The 21,366-nt window shown below is 34.2% G+C and overlaps 1 protein-coding gene and 1 non-coding gene across 5 annotated transcripts in view; one reads left to right on the top strand and one right to left on the bottom strand.

Annotated features, from left to right (window-relative positions):
- Positions 1-21,366, top strand: part of ASCC3 (activating signal cointegrator 1 complex subunit 3) — a 439,851-nt gene that overhangs the window by 70,074 nt on the left and 348,411 nt on the right. For 3 of the 4 annotated variants that reach the window (XM_077162486.1, XM_077162490.1, XM_077162489.1), the window contains exon 5: positions 6,004-6,124. The exons of the other annotated variant lie outside the window; for it this stretch is intronic. In XM_077162486.1, coding sequence (XP_077018601.1) covers positions 6,004-6,124 — 121 coding nt within the window. The remainder of the gene's footprint in view (positions 1-6,003; positions 6,125-21,366) is intronic. 4 annotated transcript variants of the gene reach the window in all.
- On the bottom strand, positions 14,329-14,444 carry LOC143685237 (U5 spliceosomal RNA). Its single transcript, XR_013176486.1, has one exon. It is a non-coding gene; the product is annotated as a U5 spliceosomal RNA (small nuclear RNA).

Raw genomic sequence — 21,366 nt, 5'->3', positions numbered from 1 at the left:
TTTCTCCATCATTTTATCATCAGTCTATTTTTAGACTTGTAGAAATCATGAATTTAGATCCTGTTTTTTAATCTAGTCTGACAGTCTCTGTTTTTTGATTCGATTCTTTAATCATTTATATTTAATGTTATAGATATAGTTTGATTTACCTCTGCCATTTTACTTTTTATTTACTATATTTCTTGTGTTTTTTATTTTCTTCCTTTTTTCTGTATCTTTTATTATATCTTTTGTGTTAAATGAATGTTTTGCAATGATTTAAATTTCCTTAATGATTTAGTCAATATTTTTACATGCTTTTTTTCAATTTTTCAGCTCTGGTATCTTATGAGAAGAATGGCTTGAATTATAATATGATTTTAAATTACATATAACTAGAAAAAAGAATATAATTCTGGTCAGAAGATTTCAAACTTGATGTTTACTGAGGAATTGAAGTATCATCAACAGAATTGGAGATGTTAGGAAAAAGAGCTTATTTGAGGAATGAGAAATAACTTTGGTTGTGGATATTTTATTCATGTTTGACTAACTAGATCTATAATCTAATAATGCAGCATTGACACTTATGAATTAATGTATGTTATATGGAACCTAGAGTATCTTATTTTAAAACTGAACTTGTTAGTATTTGGAAGCATTGTACTGGTCTAAGTGTGGAAAAACTAGAGTGGATAAAAAAATCTGTGATTCATTTCTATTGTGGTTATTGTTTATGTGATTTTTAATTCAATTCCAGAAATATTTACTGTGTCAATCACTGATTTTAGATGATGGGAAAAAATAAACACAGACAAAAATCTCTGCCTTTATAGGATTTGCATTCTGTGGTATGTTGGTGGAGAAAGGATTGTGTGTACAGATAATAAACAATGGATATATAATATGTCAGGTGGTAGAAGTATGAGGAAGGAGAGTCACTTTTTGGATGTGCCTATTAGATAGATTGCTTAGAGAAGAGCATTCTGATAAGGTGACATTGTCCCTGAAGAGAGAAGGGGAGGAATTTATGTGAATATCTGAGAACAGAACATTTTAATTTTAGGAAATGACAAGTGCAAAGGCCCATAGATGGGAGTATATATAATAAACAGTAAAAAGGGCAGAGTGGCTAGAGCAATGAGCATGAAGCAGGAAGAGTTGTAGATGAGATCAGAGAAAAGAGAGGATGTATGGGGGTATTTGAATCATATGCTCTATGTCATTTTTAAGGACTTTGGCTTTTATTCTGAGTTCAGAAGTCATTGGGAGGTTTTGAGTGGTGGAAGGTCATGACTTATGTTTTAAAAGGATCCACTCTTTTTGATGAAGATAAAAGCTAACAAATGTTGACTGTTTATGCTCTGGATACTTGTGCTGAGAACAGCTGCATGGTTTATTTCCAAGAATGCTATTCACACTATTTCTATATAGTATCTCCTAGAGTTGCACTGTATCTATGGCTTAACTGAATGGCCTGCATCTGAGTATGGGTGGATTCCTTTTTTTGGGAAAAATAAAAACAGGAACAGTACCCTGAGCCATGGGTGATGCTCAGGAGAGTAGGAGAAAGGACTGAGAAAGAAAAGAGAATTGACCAGGAAGGTTTCAGGAATTAATGTGGGGATTAAAAGTCAAAAATTGCATACTTTTATAAGTAGTACTGAGAAGAAAACCACAGGATTTGGGAAGAAGATTATTGGTGACCTTAGATTCATGGGACTCCTGATGATTCAGAAATTTTTGTTTTAGGTGTTCAGTTAAAGCATTAGAAACCTGACATTTTCCATTTATCATTCAAAAGATAAATTAATAGATATTGCTTAAAACTTAAAATGTCTTATTTAAAAACAGGCTTGTTAGAATGCCTGTCTTGGATTGGTTATTATGATCACTGTGGACTTTCTCTTATGGTAGTCATAAATATCCTGTATTAAGATAAGTGCTTGATACTATCAATATAAATTTAAAACTTCATATCTATGTTTATGTATGGCTTCCCAGTACTTTGTTCTTTTTTTAAACGCATTATTATTCTTGGGAAACATACTTAATACTACTAGACATTTTTCTGCACGGACATTATTTCTTAGTAACTGCTGTTTCTTAGAAAGTTGTGAAACTTCTGTAGATTTACATTCTTTTAAGAAGTATTTGGATACTTAATACATCCTAAGCACTTTGAAAGATGGTTGAAAGGTATTAGAAAAGGGAGTCAAATATGGATTCCATGTTTATTATTTTGTGTAGACTATTTGCCTAGCTTTATTTTTTCACAGAACTGTTAGTACTTCATGTCAGTTATTTAGAAATTTTAAGGTGGATTTAGTTGCCTTTCATATACTTGGATGTGTTAATCATTTTTGAGATACTAGGAGAACCCTGAAGGTAATTAGAACTATTGGAAATTGAAGGAAAACAAAAATTTCTTCTTCATCTTATGTTGGATGTTATAGTTTCCTAGCTGCTAAATCAAATACCATACGATGGGTTGGCTTAAACAATGGGAATTTATATTGATTTATTGGCTCACATTTCGAGACTAGAAGTCCCAAAATCAGGCATCAGCAAGGCGATGCTTTCTACCCAAAGACTTCTTATTTGGGGATGACTGCTGGTGATCCATTATTTCTAATGATTTTCTTTAAAAAGTGATGACATTTATTTGGGTGTTAAAAATGTAAAAATATGTACTACTGTTATATGAATGAAAGATGTTTTGATAAAAATAATTAACATTTGTCTTGCACTGTTTTAACACTTAGAGAAACAAGAAGGAAATGTGTCTAAGGAGGATATGGAATAATGGTGATGCTTTATATGCTATACTAACTGTAATGCAAAAAATAAATACAGAGAAAACCTCATAGTGGAAGAGTTATTATTTGAGCTGGACTTCGAAGACTAGGAAGGAAGGTTAGCAAGCTGAGTAGGTTGGAAAGAGCATTCTACCAGCAGAAAGAACATGTTCAGACACATGAAGATGTGAAAGAGATGCTATGTAGTCCTGGAGTTGATAGATGATGGGTTATGATTTATCAGTTGTGGAAAGCTGGATTGTGATACCAAGCAGGTCCATCTGGGACACATGTAAAAGGTGTCAATGTGAAAGTGCTCAGAAGTTTGGATTTTATCTTAGAGGTGGTGGGATGCTATTAAGGATTTTAAACCGTGGTATGATATGAAAACTGATTGTGTATTAGCATAGTAGAAGTTTCCAACTGGAGTACTAGGATACATGCCCTGAAGGAGTTATAGTAGGCTAGGATACTGCTACTTTTGGTCAGCTCTTAAGACTAAGGGTTACTGTGGCCTTCACTAGTCTCCTTTGATTGGAGCAGCTTTCTTGTCCATTTACCCCAATATGTCTCATGAATCTTATGACCTAATAAATGTGTCATGGCATGAAAAAGCTATAGAAACATGGGGATAAAGGAACCAGAGAATTTGAAGTGTTTTTTGTTTTGTTTTTTTAATTTTAACTGATGGCCACAGCCATCAACCTTTAGTGTCTTAGGATCTCTCTGTGCTCTTAAAAGAGCTTTTGTTTATGTAGTTTATGTCTACTGATATTTATTATACTAGAAATTGAAACTGAGAAACTTAAAAATTTATTAATTCATTTAAAAATAATAAACCTATTAGACATTAATATATATAACATTTTAATGAAAATTGACTGTTTTCCAAAGCATAAAATTTAGAAAACTAAACATTTTTTACAAATTTCTTCTATGTCTGATTTACTAGAAGACAGCCGTATTCTCATATCTCCTTCTGCTGCATATAATGTGCTGTTCTGTATTGTTTGGATGAAGTATACAAAGAAAATCCAGGCTTTGTACTTAGAAAAGGGCATAATATTTTAATAGGCTTTCCAGATAATTATTTATATATATATATATATATATATATATATATATATATTGGTACTACATTGAAGTTTTAATTACCACAAATGATAATTTCTTACAGGATAGATGCAATAAGAATCTGGAGGTATGCCAATGAACTTTTTATTCTCTGTTACATTAAATCCTATCTTTAACTCTTAGTAGATTTTTTACCCATACATAATTTTATATTGTCATATGCAGAAATAATTGATTCCATGAATTATCCAGATCTTCTGAATGGTGACACATTTCCTTACACAATATCAAAAATTATATTCAGTAATATCATTTACCTATTCAGAAATTGAGAAGTATGTAGGCTCACAGTGGCAGACACAAGTTTTCCAAAATTCTGATTTTCTCCTAAAAGCTTGAAATTTATCATTGGCAACAGATGATATTGGCAACAAATACTTTCAGTTGTTTTCCTTTGTGTGATAGCCTCACTTATTTGTTAAAAAAAAAAAAAAATGTCTGCTGTATATCCCATTCTGAATAACATAGTTTGCCTTTAGTCATTCTTTCAACTTAAAGTGGTGATAGATGAAAATATCTTAAATAATAGTGCTTTTCTTTGAGACAACCATTGTATTTTGGTATGCAGCAGAAGTGCTTTTATGCTTCCCATTTTGTCACACAGAATATGAAGAAAAAGTTTGTATTCACAAGTTGAGTGCTAAGAAAATTAATTTTTATTATTCACTTAAGGATCTTCTTAAATGAAACTGGCTCATCTTTTTTTAAGCTGGCCTTGTATCACAGTGAAAATACAGTGACTGATAATGCAGTTTAGTGCCACTGGTTTGATTTGTGCTAGGGTGGCAGTACTTTTACCCACCATTGCCTTTGTTTTATCAATACTGTCAATATAGTGAGAAGGGCAAAAAACACCTAAGTATTGTTATAAAAAAAATTTGGAACTGGTGGACCCCTGAAAGAGACTCAGGCAACTCTAGGTGTCTATGTACCATACTTGATCAATGGGTATTTTTTGAAGAAATATGTTGGTGAAGGGAACGAGAAAGTAGTTTATCTCATCTCTTAGGACATTCTCTGTCCTTGTTTGTCTTAAACCCTTTCTATCACATAGAACCATTTTTGGGGGAGGGGAGCAAGTTGTACATTTACTTTCGTGTTTCTTGAGCATTTTCCTGCTTTGCCCATTTATTGCTTCTTGCGTTTCTCTTTGCAAAAATTGCTTACCTTAATTGGTATCTTTTATATTACTTATTACCTTATTTTACATGCACAATATATTCTGTGTTTGTTTCAGTGTCAGCATAATTTTCTGGAAAGTACTCAAAGGTGTTAATATAGTATAGTAGGAAGTTCTTTAGGTTTATATTCAAATAGATGTCAATCCAAAATTCAGTTCTACCACTAGCTATGTAGGCTCTCCTATATACTCAGCATAGTTCTTCTACTTTTGATTATGGTTTTATTTGTGTAAATCCCCTGAGAAGTTAGAATTATGGTTACTTATTTCTTATAGTTATCTCATTGAAAGTCTCTGAATACTAAAACTGGTTCTCTCACTCTAGAATCTACTTAATCTTCGGCAACCACTCAGCATTTAATGGATATGGAACATTTTTATAAAATTATGTGAAATACATGGAGTACTATTTATTAAGCATTTAAATATTTTTTTTAATTTTGGCATGTAATCATGATTCATTAAAATATCATAATGTTCCTTTAATTGTAGAATAACAGCTATTATATAGTAGGTTATAAGAAAAACCTTATAACCTTATTTTGGTCTCTATAGAACAGTATATTGAAAACAAATTAAATTAAGTTTATAATTTCATTTGCTTTTACCAAGAAAAAACATGTAAGAATTTATTTTGTGATTTAGAGTTTTATATATAAATCAGAATTATTTTTTAAAATTGTATCATGTTTTTTAAATATATAATTGTAGATTGCCTTTATAAGTTGAAAGTTCCTTAGTGATGGGAAGAGTTCTTTTTCTTCCATAAGCTTCTTTTTTTCTTATACTTTTTATGGGTATTTCTATAATATATATTCTGTACTCCTGCCTCTGCTGAATTGGGTGTTAATAATTTGAAAAAGTTAGTTTTGCAGTAACAATTTTTCTTTTTATTTTTCCCCCTCTTATCAGTTATTTGAACTGCTGGGACCTGAAGGATTTGAACTTATTGAGAAGCTTCTCCAGAATAGAATTACAATTGTAGATAGATTTCTTAATTCTTCAAATGATCATAAGTTGCAGGCTCTTCAAGGTAAGAAAATATGTAGTAGTAATTCTAATTTTTTTAACAGAGCTAGTACATATAGTACATATTATGGGCCAGGTCATGCTCAATTTATGTTTGTATGCATATTTATAGATATGAATGGATGGATACATCTATCTATATATCTGCCTAACTATATCTGGGTATATCCCTCCATGTAGAGTCACCTGTAATTTAACATTTTGTTTCCTTTCTTTTTACATACATATACACACACACACATATGTATGCGTAACATATTTATATACCTACTTTTTAAACTTTTGTTGAACAGGAAGTTGCAGACTTTTGTGTATTTCATCTACAAAAAGCTCAGCATAATCTCCTAAAAACAATGACAGTGTATTACCTAACACAGTGCAGTTACCACACTAAAGAAATTGAACATCAATGCTGTCTGGTATTGCATATATTCAAAAATTCCAGAAAACATTACTAGTTATACTTTGTACAGTCAATATTTATATCTGTATTCTTATCATTTCAGTTGCTCTTCTATTGTACATTACTTTGTTTTTCTCAGCATCATTTTCCTTTGATCCAAAATCCTTTCTTTGATATTTCCTTTTGTATAGGTCAATGAATTCCTTTTTATTTTTCTTAAAACATCCTTACTTCATCTTCATTTTTTGTAGGCTACTTTTGCAGATTATGAAATTATAGATTGGAAGTTATTATCCTTCAGTACTTTAAAACTGCTCTTCCATTATCATCTGACTTAAGTACTGTCATTTGAGAAGTCAGCTGTCAACATTTTTGCTGCTGTGTCGTAATGTGTGGTTTCTGACTCCTTTAAGATTCCTTGTTAGCCTGTTTTTTTAGAAATTGTGCTACAGTGTATCTTGCAGTGCTTCTTGAATACAGCAATTGATTTCTTTAATGACCATTTTTTAGAACATTTCATCGCTCCCTAAAGAAAGGCTGCTGGCAATCCATGACCCCTCTATCACAGCGGGAAGGCAAATGGTTATTACTGCTGGTCCTTCTCTCCCAGTTTTTGTTGTTTTATTAAGCTTCTGGCTTCAGTGTTTTCCTTATATCTTCTTTCACCTTCTCCAGGGCTTTTTATGTGTTTCCTCTCTGATTTTTATCCTCTTATTATAAAAGACACCAGTAAGAGAAGACCCAACTTGAATGAGGTGGGTCACATCTCAATTGAAATAACCTAATCAAAAGTTCCTATCCATAATAGGTCTGTAATCACAGTAGTGGACTAACTGATCTTTTCTAAACATGATCTTTTCTGAACATGGTACAACTATCTCAGTAACTTTATTATTTTTGCTTCTCAAGTCGACCAGCGTTCCCAGAAAATTGCCATTTCCAACAGTGTGTTTTCTCCTCACGGAATTTGCAAATGTGGGGGAGGTTTCTTTATGCCATGCTATTCCTTTGGAGGCATTTTCCCAACCTATTTGATTATCTCCTAATTGTCACTCTCGCAACAATCAACACAACTTTCACATGCACATACACTTGTTTTGAAAGATTTTTTAATTGTAGAAATGTGCTATATTTCTCTGTTTCCCATTTCTCTTTCACTAACAACAGGGCCAACTCAGGATTTAGGTGTGCAACTAGGGTCTTCCTGTTCCCTTATTTTGTATATGTAGAAGCAATGCTCCTCTCTATTATGACCTGGGACTTTTATGTGACCTTCTGCTAACTGCTCTTCTACCCTCCCTTCCCTACTCAGTGTTCAGGTCAATTCAGGATCCCATACCAACCACAGATCTTGGCTGCCCTTCTGTCATTCCAATGTGATCCATCAGTTCTTCTCTGACATCCCCTTACTGCTGTAGCTGCCCCAGCAGTGAACTCATTTTTTAATGCATTTTTTAATTAATTAAAATTTTTTTTAAACATAACAAACACAAACATTCTTACCATATGATCATTCCATTCTACATATATAATCAGTAATTCACAATATCATCACATAGTTGTATATTCATCTTCATAATCATTTTTTAGAATATTTGCATCAATTCAGGAAAAGAAAACAGAAAAAAATTCATAAATACCATACCCCTTACCTTTCCCTTTCATTGACCACTAGCATTTCAATGTATTAATTTTAGCATTTTTCCCCTTATTATTTATTTTTAATCTGTGTGTTTTATGTGTCTGTTGAAAAGGTAGATAAAAGGAGCATCAGACAAAAGGGTTTCACAATTATATAGTCACATTGCGAAAACTATGTCATTATACAATCATCTTCAAGAACCGTGGCTACTGGAACACAGCTCTTCGTTTTCAGGCAGTTCCCTCCAGCCTCTCCATTACACCTTAACTAAAGAGGTGATATCTATTTAATGTGTAAGAATAACCTCCAGGATAACCTCTCAACTCTGTTTGGAATCTCTCAGCCATTGACACTTTATTTTGTCTCATTTTGCTCTTCCCCCTTTTGGTTGAGAAGGCCTTCTCTTGACAGAGTTCTTTGATGCAGAAAAGTGTTTAATTTTGGGGATTTCCCATTTATTTATTTATTTCTTCAATGCTCATGCTTTGGGTATAAAATCTGGGAAACCACCTCCTATTACAAGTTTTATAAGATATTTCCCTAGGTTTTTTCCTAAAAGTTTTCTGGCCTTAGCTCTAATATTTAGGTCTTTGATTCATTTTGAGTTAATTTTTGTGTAAGGTGTGAGATATGGATCCTCTTTCATTGTTTTGCATATGGACACCCAGTTCTGCAAGCACCATATGTGGAAGAAACTGCTCAATCCCAGGTGATTTGGCTTGATTACCTCATCGAAGATCAATTGTCCATAGATGAGAGGGTCTATATCTGAACGTTCTATTTGATTCCATTGTCAGTATATCTGTCTTTATGTCAGTACCATGCAGTTTTGACCACTGTAGCATCATAATACTCCTTAAAGTCAGGTAGTGCAAGACCTCTGACTTCTTTTTCCTTCTCAAGGTGCTTTTAGCTATTGAGGGCACCCTGCCCTTCCAAATAAATTTGGTTATTGATTTTTCTGTTTCTGCAAAGAAGGTTTTTGGGATTTTAATTGGTATTGCATTGAGTCTATAAATCATTTTAGGCAGAATTAACATCTATATTTAGGTAGAATTGACATCTGTATTTAATCTTCCAATCCATGAACACAGTATGCCCTTCCATCTATTTAGGTCTTCTGTGATTTCTTTTAGCAATTTCTTTTAGTTTTCTTTGCATAGGTCTTTTGTATCCTTAGTTAAATTTTTTCCCTAAATATTTTATTCTTTTGGTTGTAATTGTAAGTGGAATTTTTTTCTTGATTTCCCCCTCAGATTGATCATTAGTAGTGTATAGGAAGACTACAGATTTTTGAGTATTGATCTTGTAACCTGCCACTTTGCTGTATTCATTTATTAGCTCTCGTAGTTTTGCTGTGAATTTTTTTGTTTTTTTGACATACAATATCGTATCATCTGCAAACAGTGAGAGTTTTATTTCTTCCTTTCCAATTTTGATGCCTTATATTTCTTTTTTCTTGTCTAATTGCTCTGTCTAGAACTTCCAGTGCAATATTGAATAACAATGTGACAGTGGACATCCTTGTCTTGTTCCTGATCTTAGGGGTAAAGCTTTCAGTCTTTCCCCATTCAGGATGATGTTAACTGTGGGTTTTTCATGTATTCTCTTTATCATGTTGAAGAAGTTCCCTTCTATTCCTATCCTTTGAGGTGTTTTCATCAAGAAAGGATGTTGAATTTTGTCAAATGCCGTTTCTCCATTAATTGAGATGATCATGTGGTTTTTCTGTTTTGATTTGTGGATATGGTATGGTATATTACATTAATTGATTTTCTTATGTTGATGCATCCTTGCATGCCTGGAATAAATCTCACTTGGTCATAATATATAATTCTTTTAATGTGTTGCTGTATTCAGTTTGCAAGAATTTTGTTGAGGATATTTGTGTCTATATTTATTAGAGAGATTGGTTTGTAATTTTCTTTTCTTGTAGTATCTTTGTGTGACTTTGATATAAGGTTTATGTTGGCTTCATAGAATGCGTTAGTTAGCCTTCCCTACTTTTCAATTTTTTTGAAGAGTTTGAGCAGGATTGGCACTAATTCTTTCTTGAATACTTGGTGGAATTTACATGTGAAGCCACCTGGTCCTGGACTTTTCTTTTTGGGGGGGAGCATCTTAATGACTAATTCAGTTTCTTTACTTGTGATTGGTTTGTTGATATCATCGGTTTCTTCTTGAGTTAGTGTTGGTTGTTCATGCATTTCTAGGAAGTTGTCCATTTCATCTACATTGTCTAGTTTATTAGCCTATAGTTGGTCATAGTATCCTCTCATTATCTCCTTTATTTCTGTGGGGTCAGTGATTATTTTCTCCTCTTCCATTTTTTATTTTATTTATTTGCATTCTCTCTCTTTTTCTTTTTGTCAACCTTACTAAGAGTCCATCAATTTTATTGATTTTCTCATAGACCCAACTTCTGGTTTTGTGGATTTTCTTGATTGTTTTCATGTTCTCAATTTTATTTATTTATCCCCTAATATTCATTGTCGCTTTCCTTTTGCTTGCTTTGATGTTAGTTTGCTGTTCTTTCTCTGGTTCTTCCAGTTGAACAGTTAATTCTTCGTTTTGCTCTTTCTTTTTTTTTTTTTGATATAGGCATTTAAGGCAATAAATTTCCCTCTTAGCACTGCTTTTGCTGCATCCGATACATTTTTAGATGTTATGTTCTCATTTTCATTTGCCTTGTGTTATTTACTGATTTCTCTTGTAATTTCCTTCTTGACCCACTGTTTTTTTTAAGAGTGTGTTGTTTAGCCTCCATATATTTGTAAATTTTCTGGCTCTCTGCCTGTTACTGATTTCCAATTTCATTCCTTTATGATCTGAGAAAGTGTTTTATATGATTTCAGTATTTTTAAGTTTATTAACACTTGCTTTGTGCTTCAGTGTAGCAGTTAGGTTCAGGTGTCAACTTGGCCAGGTGAAGGTACCTAGTTCTCTTGCTGTGGGCGTGAGCCAATGGCATGTGAAGCTCATTGCTGATTACATGTGTGATGGGCTAGGGGGAGTGCCTGCTGCAATGAATGATGTTGATTTTATTGGCTGTATGCTTAAATGAGATAACTCAGTGCACCACAGCCCAAGCAGCCCAGCATACCTCATCTCAGTACTTGCAATTCAGCCTGGGCATTTGATAGATGCAGAAAGGAAGCACCCCAGGGAAAGCTGTTGGAACCCAGAAGCCTGGAATGAAGGCCAGCAGAGATCACCCTGTGCCTTTCCGTGTGAGAGAGAAACTCAGATGAAAGTTAGCTGCCTTTCCTCTGAAGAACTATATGTTTTTAGTTAAATAAATCCCCTTTTATTAAAAGCCAATCCATCTCTGGTGTGTTGCATTCTAGAAGCTTTGGCAGACTAGAATAGATTAGTTACCAAGAGTTGGGTGCCGCTGTGTTCTGCAAATACTGAACATGTTGGAACAGCTTTTTAAATGAATAAGGGGAAGATTTTGGAGGACTTGTGAGCAGCTTGACACAAGCCTAGAATGCTTTGAAGAGACTGTTGGTAGAAATGTGGACTCTAGGCATGCCTCTGGCCAGCACTAGACTGAAATGAATTGTGTGTTATTGCAAACTGGAAGAAAGATGATCCTTGTTTTAAAATGGCACATAATCTGGCAAAGTTGAGTAGTGGCTGCAGCTGGAAGGCAGATTTTAAAAGCCATGAACTTAGATATTTAGCAGAAGAGATTTCCAAATTAAATATGGAAAGTGCAGCCTGGTTTCTCCCCACAGTTTATAGTGAAATGCGATAGGAAAGAGATAACCCTTGGGTACAAAGAAATCAGAAATTAATGTTCTGAAAAATTCTGGGCTTCCAGGAAGGGACACCCCAGAAAATAGTGCCCCATGTGAGGATTTGACCAAATGTGGAACCAGTCATCCATTTCAGAGAAAACTAGGATTGGAAATGAAGTAATCCAGGAAAGATTTGTGGAAACTCCTTGTATCTGATGGGCATAATCTGAGGCTACTGCATAGAAAGCCAACGAGAGTGTTGCAGGATCTGTATAAAGCGAACCACTGCCAGTTGGAACTGAGAGGAACAGAGAAGTGACATTGGAGAAAAAGCAACTTCAGAGGCAAAACCATGGAGGCTGAGGTTTGAAGTCACGTAGCCTCAGGCCAGGAGAGCTGATCTTCCCAAGTATGTTGAGAGGGTGAGTTTGCCCCAGAGGCAAATGATGGACCTTCCACCTCATTGCAGGAAAAGAGTTGTGCCATTTCAGGCCTTGGAGAGGGTGTAGCACATTCCTTGGGGATTGAGGAGAGCCTGGCTGCCACTACATGGAGGGGTTGAGCATGTGTCCCGGAGATGCACAGAGCTAGGTGCAGCTCGATGCTTGGAGAGGGTGGAGCTGAGAAAAAGGTGGTCTCCCCAATGCTCCCCAATTTGTATTCAGAGAGAAGCAAGCCACTGCATAGGCCCTTGGAAAGGGCGGGATCCTGCTTTCTAACATCTTGAAAATAAATGACTCTCAGACTTTGAAATCTAATGGAGTTTGCCCTGCAGGTTTTTGAAAGTGCTTGGGTGCTGTGACCCCTATGTTCCTTCCATTTTTCTCCCTGTAGAAATGGGTATATGTATTTTATGACTGTTTTTCATTTTTATGTTGGCAGCAGATAACTTGTTCTGAGTTTTACAGGTCCTGAGCCAGAGGATAATTTTGGCTTAAGGCAGACCATGCCTGTAACTAACTTTGATGAGACTGTGCTGGTTTTAACCTTGTATTTGTATCATCACTGAAATGGTTTACATTTTCTGCTATTGTGATAGAACTAATACATTTTGTATCTGGGAAAAACATCTTTTTTAGGGTCCAGAGGGTAGAATATGTGGGTTTGAAAGGATTTATGTACTCTAGAAAAGCCATCTTAAAATCCTAATCAATCTTGTGGGAACAGTGTTTCGAGAATGATGCATGAACACTTGAGGAAAAGGTGTATCCTGCTGTCACGGAGTGTAATGTTCTATAACGTCTGTTAAATCTAGTTCATTTATTGTATTATTGAAATTCTTTGTTTCTTTATTGATTCTTTGTCTAGATGTTCTATCCATTGATGAGAGTGGGGAATCTGAAGTCTCCAACTATATGGTAGAGTTGTCTGTTTCGCTTTTCAGTGTTTGCCTTATGTATTTTGGAGCACTCTTGCTCGGTGCATAAGTATTTATGATTGTTATGTCTTCTTGCTCCATTGTTCATTTTATTCATACATAGTGTCCTTCTTTGTCTTTTTTAATTCTTTTACACTTGAAGTCTAATTTGTCAGATAATAGTATAGCTACCCCTGCTCTTTTCTGTGATTGTTTTTGCATGGAATATCTTTTCCCAACCTTTGACTTTCAACCTGTGTTTGTCCTTGCATCTAAAATGCATCTCCTGTAGACGACATATAGTTGGGTCCTTTTTTATTAGTCCATTCTGCCAGTCTGTGGCTTTTTTTTTTTTCCACATGGACAGACAACCAGGAGGTGAACCCGCGTCTCCAGCATGGCAGGTGAAAGTTCTGCCACTAAGCCCCCATTGCTTGCCTAGTTTGTGTCTTTTGATTGGGGGGTTTAATCCATTAAAATGTTATTGGATTAAATAATAGCATTAGTGTTATTACTCTTAAGGGTATTACTTTCTTCTACCATTTTGCCTTTTGGATTTTGTATGTCATGTTCTAGTTTTTTTTCTCTTTTTACCTTTACTGATAGTCTTCATTTGTATACTCTCCACACATATAATGTTCTATCTCTTGAAATGCCTAATACTTTTTTATTGAATGCCAGGCATGGTATATGGTAGGGCTAGGTAAGATTTCCTGCCTTTTGTGAAGCAGAGTGTGGGTGGATCACTATTATCCATTCACAGACTATGCTACATAGACACTGGGTTGCATGTTGGTAAGACTCAGTCTGCCTGTGATTTATGCCTGTTTTACATCATAGTCCTTTAGGGCCTTCAGCTGAGAGACTTATGTCTCTCAACAGGGTCCCTCCATCTAATTTTTGTCTAATGTTAATCTTCTGTACTGTGAGGCTACCAAAACCTTTCCTCTGCTTTTCAGAGTTTTTTTGTTTGCTGACTTGTTTTTGTTTTTTTTTTAATTTTTTCTTGTTTAGAAGTCTGTTTATTAGTAAATTAAGTTTCTGTTTTTAACAGCTTATATTTGGTCTTGCCAAAGCAAGACCTCAAAAAATTAGTCTTGTAACTCTCTGTCGTTTCTCTCCATGGAAATTTTAGTAAAAGGTGAAAGATTTATACAATCTGAAGAGAATCCTGAGTATGTCTTGTTTATTTTTGTTCTTAGTTTTTTTTAGTTTCCTGCACTGGGCAGGGTCAAAATTCAGTACATGTTTTGAGAATTCTAGCCATGTCTTTGTGCCCCTCATATCTTCAGTTTTTGTCGTGCCAGTCCTACCTGGATTGTCTGTGCCCCAGCAGCAGCTCTCTGACCAGGCAATCCTTGGCTTTTCAGATTTTGTTCATGAGGAGAAATTAGCTTCAGACCAGTAACTCTTCTCTTTTTGGTTGTTTCATCTCTAAAATATTATCCCCTCCTGGCCTCATGACCTCAGAACTCTTTGATGGCCTTTAAACATGTAATTTAAAAAGTCATTCTAGCTTTTAAAATATTTTTTTCTTTGAGGAAGTGTTAATCTGTTGTAAGCTAGCTGGTAGGGGATTGATTGTGGCATTCTTTCTTAAAATTTATACATATGGACAAATGAGAGAACCATGGTATGTACATCACCAACATGTTGATGTAAACAGCTACTGAAAACCACTCCCCAGAGATTCAGCAAAAAAAAAGGACAACTCTCAGTTGTTCAGAACTCTGGAGAAAGGTATAGACTGGTCCTGTATCTCACACCCTATTCAAAAATTAACTTAAAATATATCAAATACCTAAATATAAGATCCATTACCATAAAACTCCTAGAAGAAGATGTTGGGAGACATCTTCAAGATATACTGATAGGGGACAGTTTCTTAGACTTTACATCCAAAGCACAAGCAATGAAAGAAAAAATTAAAAAATGTGAACTTCTCAAATCAAATATGGCAGTGCTTCAGAGATATTTGTCAGAAGGGTGAAAAGGTAGCTGACTCAATGGGAAAAAATATTTAGAAGCCACATCTGATAAGGGTTAGATATCCAGTATATATAAAGAAATCCTTAAACTCAACAATAAAAAGACAAAACAACCTAATTAAAAAATTTGCGAAAGACATGACATTTCTCCAAAGAGAAAATATAGATGGCTGAGAAGTACATGAAAAGATGCTCAGCTTCACTAGCTATTAAGGAAATGCAAATCAGAACCACAATGAGATATCATCTCACACCTAATAGTATGGTCGCTATTAAACGCAGGCAGAAGTATTGAAGAGGATGTGGAACGATTGGAACACCTTATTCACTGCTGGTGGAAATGTAAAGTGGTACAGATGTTGTGGAAGACAGTTTGTCGGTTCCTTAGGATCCTAAGCATAGAGTTACTTTACAACCCAGCAATCCCACTACTCTGGATACACCCAAAAGGTCTGAAAGCAAGGACGCAGACATTTGCACTCAGGCGTTCATAATGGCATTATTCATAATTGCCAAAAGATGGAAACAACCCAAGTCTCTATCAACAGATGAATGGATAAGCAACATATAATATTACACCTATAATAGAATATTCAACATTAAGAAGAAAGGAAGTCCTGAAGCATGTAACAGCATGGATGAACCAATCTTGAGGTTGTAATGTTAAGTCAAATAAGCCAGATACAAAAGGACAAATATTTTATGATCTTACTGATATGAAATAATTATAACATGTAAACTCAGACATAAACTATTTAATATAGATTAGCAGGGTATAGAATGAGGCTAAAGAATGTGGAACAGTTGTTTAAAATGTGCAGAATGATTAACTAGGGTGAACTTAAACTTTTGGAAATCGACAGAGGTCACATGATAGTAGCGCATTATTGTGAGACTAATTAACAGTTCTGAATGACCCGGGTGTGAGTGTGTTGGAAAGAGGAAGTTTAGAATCATTTATGACACCAGAGAGTTGGAGGTTAAAACTTGGAAATGTGTAACACAGTGAATCTTGTGGTGGATGGGCAATGCCCATAATAAACTGTACAAATAAAAAAGTCCTTTCATGAACTAGAGCAGATGTACTCTACTATTATAAGGAGCTAATAATAGATGGGTATATCTGATACAATGTATCAGTTGAAAACTATGGATTGTAATTAACAATAATATTTGAATACTCTTTCATCAACAATAACAAATATACCACACCAATACTATGAATCGGTAATATGGAGTGATAAGGAGTATGGGAGAATTAGGGTTTTCTTTTTTATTTTAATTTTTTTTTCTGGAGTAGTGAAAATGTTCTAAATTTAATCATGGGGTTGTATGTACAACCATGCGATGATACTGTGAACCAGTGATCGTATGCTTCGATGGTTTCTATGCTGTATGAATATAACTCAGTAAAATTGCAGTAAATAAAAAGGTGATAAAGCTAAAAAAACAAATGAGAGAATCATGGCAAAAGAAGAAATATACTGCCTTAGTACAAAGAGCTTGATATTGGTACTAGAGAATATTTATGATACAAGTTCTAGTGATACTTTAACTTGTAGATATGGGGGAAACATGTATTATAGCTAGAAAATAGGGAAAGTTGGTTAGAAAGACAAAACTATTTTTTAAAAGAATCATGGCTTACTCTGACAAAGCTGATGCCAGATTTAGGTTTTAGGTGAAAAGCAGGGAAACTGAACATTTTACTCTTACACAAATCTTCCTTGGCAGCCTTACAGCTATTTTCAGATTTTTAAACAGTACATGGGGGTAAGAAATTAGACACTCTTGTTTATCCTTCTCAATATCTATGCTGATTCTATGTAAGTTATGTCACCTTTTTCCTTACATTTATGATTATGGCAGTAAAAGTAAATGATAAAAGCAGCTTTGATTTAAATATAAAAGTTCTTAAGGATTTCATGTTCTGAAATATTCTGAAATAAATGTTCTCAGAAGCCTAGAGTTGTTTTGAGATTTTTGGAAATTTGGAAGAATTGCATTTACATACTCATCTTTCTGTAAATCTCTTGGTTCCTTAATTGTTTTGAACCCTTTTAAATTGCCTTGTTCTAAGAGGGCTCCCACTCATTGAACAGTACTTAATCAGATACAGGGCACTAAATCGACACAGATTAGAAACATTTAAAATGGGTGACTGCCTGAGGAAAAGGAATGAGTTAAATTTCAAAAGTGCTTTTATTCTTCCATGCAATCTGGATCATTAGTCATGTTGCTCCCATCTCAGGATAATAATCTTTATATAGAAGATTTGAGGGATTTAAGCAAACAGACTTTAACTTTTCTTAAGTATCATGATAAAGAAGCTGATACCAGCATACTTTTAAAAGTTTCTTTGGTAGGTTTTTTAATGCACATGCATTAAAAATTATTTCCTTAGAAATTTTTTGGGGCGGTAGAGCAAGGAAGTACTCCTGAAGAAAATTTTCTTCTTACTGTATCATTTTTTTCATCCATTTATTTCATCTGATATAAATTTTGTATCTAATGGTCCTTTAACATCTTCTCATATTAATTGTATTTTTATTCTTTATTGAGCTACCTTATAGTATGAGATGTTAACCACCTCCCATCCTTTTCTTTATTCTGTAACATCTCTCTTTTAGACAGCAATGTTTTCTTGCCCTTTAGCATTTTCTTTTTCTCGCTGATTTTCTGTGAATTTTTAAAATTTGAGTATACATCCACCTTCTTCTTACCTTTGTTCTTCAAACCAGGAAATAAAAGGGGGTGGGAAGCGAGTAGATGCAGTGTTCTGACGTCTTTGTGCATTAGAATTCAATTTTCAGAGCTGATGTGAAGAATGTATAGTATGGGGTGTGTCATAAAATAAAGTTTCTCATGCTATTAAATGACAGGATTTTTCCTGTCGCAATTATATTCTAAAATAATGCAAGCTTCTACATTGTTCTTCAGTAAAATTTTTAGAATTGTCTGCTGTTAAGGTGATTTGTTTCATTTCTCTTTCTCCATCTCTATAGTTTGTTGAACCTATCAGGGAGAATGATACATTTAAATGCATTTGCTGCTTTATACCTTGACTTTTAAATTTTTTATTATATTTAGTCTTACAGAATTCCATTATATTCTGATTGAGGCCTTAGAAGGCTCTCAGCAAGGTATAGCTATTTTCTTCTTGCAGTTTCCTTATTTGGAGGTTCTTAAGTGTGTGTAATAGTATTTTGTTACTATCATGCTTGTTTAAAATGTTAATGATATTAACATAACATTTAGCATATTGTCCAGAGTATTTATAATTCCACACATGAAATCTTTAACAGTCACTTCTGATAATAAATACATGGTATTGTTCACATTAAAATAATGCTACTTAATATCTGTGTTGCTAATTGTGTAACTTTACAGATAACTTTTTTGCCGCAGTCCAGCCGCAGCAGAGGGAACGGGCTTGAAGGTGTGGAGGGTCGTCGGCGCGAGAAGAACACCAAGAGACAGCTTAGAGAATTTTTTTCTGAGAAGAATTGCTTAGATTTATTTTTGCTTAACTGATTTTATATCCTTATTTTTGGCAAGAAAATAGGTATCACAGGATCATGGTTGTGTCATGGCTTACATTTTAGGTAAAGTTATAGGTTCAGGGAAGCAAAGCGAAAGTACACGTTCTGATTTTCTTAGGAACATTTCAATAGCAGCAAGATATTGGCTTAAACCGCAGACATTGTGTTTGCAGTTTTCTGAGTTTAGACTTTCTGTTTCTATTATTTTACAGGTGAGGCTATATGTCAAGACCTATTTTAATCTGGTTAAAAGTTAGCTTGTTTTGATTAAAAGGTTACATTGTTTATTTAGATTTTTTATTGTTTCATAGCAATGGACCGGTGCCGTGGTGGGGGAGATTGGGTGGTGATAGGTCAGTTTTTCTAATTCTTTTATTTCCTCTTGAAGTTTTTGGACAGGTTCCCTGAACCAGGGGCAGCATGTTAAACTCCATTTTAACTGTGATTTTATTAACTGTTGTAAAAGATCTCATTTTGTTTTAGGCCCCAAAAAGACACCAAGGGGGGCTTGCTCTTCTAAGTTTATCTATAAATGATAAAGAGTTAAATCTAACGTGCCTACCGTTGACATTTATAATTCTATGGCTATCTTCATTGTAAACTCCTGTGTATGGTAATGGAGGGTCAGGGAATCTTTTCCCATTGACATTAGCTCCTTTAGGGGGTTCCCACCATTTATCTCCAATTTTATATTTTACATTAGGTGGTCCTTGCGCGGTGGGAAGTAAATTTTTAGGATGGCTCAATGCAGGGTTTTTTAATTGTAATTGTTTACTCTCTATGGGGTACTTTTCTGTGACTTGTTCTAAAAGCACTTCTGCCTGTTGCATCTGCAGCATGACTTGCTTAATGGGGGTATCCCAACCTAATTTTTCCCAAACAGTCATTAGTAAAGTTTTGCAATTTGTACAATTTGTATCATTTTTTCCAATTCTTTTGCTTTCTGATTCGTTTTGATATAATGCTTGGAGCACAACCAGCAACAAGAAACACACAATTAGTGTCGTTAATCCCAGTATTTTTCTATTACACCATTTTATGCCTCGTCCTCTTTTGGGGCGTTGAAGGCCTTGCCACCGCCCTTCCTTCCAGGGAACCTTGTCAAACCAGGGAGGAAAAAGAGGACGCGGCACTTTTTTCTTTTATACTTGATCATACTAAAGAAAACAGAATGCTGCATTCTTTTCCTAACACTGAAAAATCATTTAATATAGATTCAGTCATAACATATAATAGGGATATAAGACAACTTAAAAACATACTTTTCAGAACTGTAAAATGTCATCCTATGGAGATGGGATTTTATCTTATTTCATAATTTTGAGATTTAGTAGATTTTTATTTCTCACTTTCCTTTTTATGGCTTATAAAGCCATTATAAAGGGAGTTACTTTTTGCCATTGAAAGGTAAATTATTCAGAATCCTATAATGAGGCAGTGACACATATCTGAAAATTGAAAAGATTTGACTTTAAACAGTGAATTAGAAAGCTAATTTTCTTACCGGATGCTGTGCATAATTCTTTCCTTGTTCTGTATTCGAACTTGGATTTGATAAAATAACTTTTCATGGTACTCCTTCAGAGTACGTAGCAGGTGTCATTCTTCATTGTCTTTCCCTCCCAGCAGCAGTGTCTGGTAAGTCCTCAATGCAGTAAATATTTATTGATGTGGAATGCTCTCAGAGACATTCCTTTCAATTCCTTTAGGGCTGTAGTGAGCCAAGATTCAACTGCTTGAAAAGGTTTAATTAAACGCAAAAGTAATCCTATTGAAGAACATTTTCCTGGGCATTGAGTTGAATAAAACACACACCAGAATTGTACCTTGTAAGCACTGGATTTTGATTGGCCATGCTCCCCTTATTTGTTCTTGTCTTCTACTTTTTAAAAAAAAACTCTTAATTCCCTGAAAAAGTGCAACATACTCTTTCTTTATATGCTTAGGTCATCTTCTAAATATGTCCTGAATAAATATTAATGAGTTTTATTTCATATATAAATAAGTAGTGATATTCATTTTAACAGAGTAAGGCCTGTAAATAGGAAAAAGTTATATCTAATATATGAAGAATATTTTTATTCTACTAGCAATAAATGCTAATTAGTATGGAATAATTATAATTTTTATGAAGTCAGATAAGTTATTTTGAAATTATAAAATCAAAATTTTAGGTTTCTGATATATGTCAGATTACTCATGTTTTTATTATGTATTATGATGTAATTTAATAACATTGCACTGTTTCATCTATAGTAAAAAATTTTGGTTACTTTTCTTAAGCCACCGTGTAATAGCATTTAGATATTATGATTTTAAAAATTCTCCTTCAGACATAATTCAAAGTGCCAGTTTTTTCTTTAGCTTTTTATGTTGAAATATTTTCAAACTTACAGGACAGTTACAAAAATAATGGAAACCCCATACAGAGAACTCAGACGTTCCCTCTTTCCCTAATACCTAGATCCAACAATTTTAATATTTTGTCACATTTAACTTATCTTTCTGTCTAGTACAGTTTATCTAGATAGATTTGTCTTTCTAAAATTTCATTTGTGTATCGGTCCATCA

This window comes from Tamandua tetradactyla, chromosome 5 (genome assembly GCF_023851605.1).
Source record: "Tamandua tetradactyla isolate mTamTet1 chromosome 5, mTamTet1.pri, whole genome shotgun sequence".
Lineage (NCBI taxonomy): Eukaryota > Metazoa > Chordata > Mammalia > Pilosa > Myrmecophagidae > Tamandua > Tamandua tetradactyla.
This window is presented reverse-complemented; position numbering and strand designations above follow the sequence as displayed.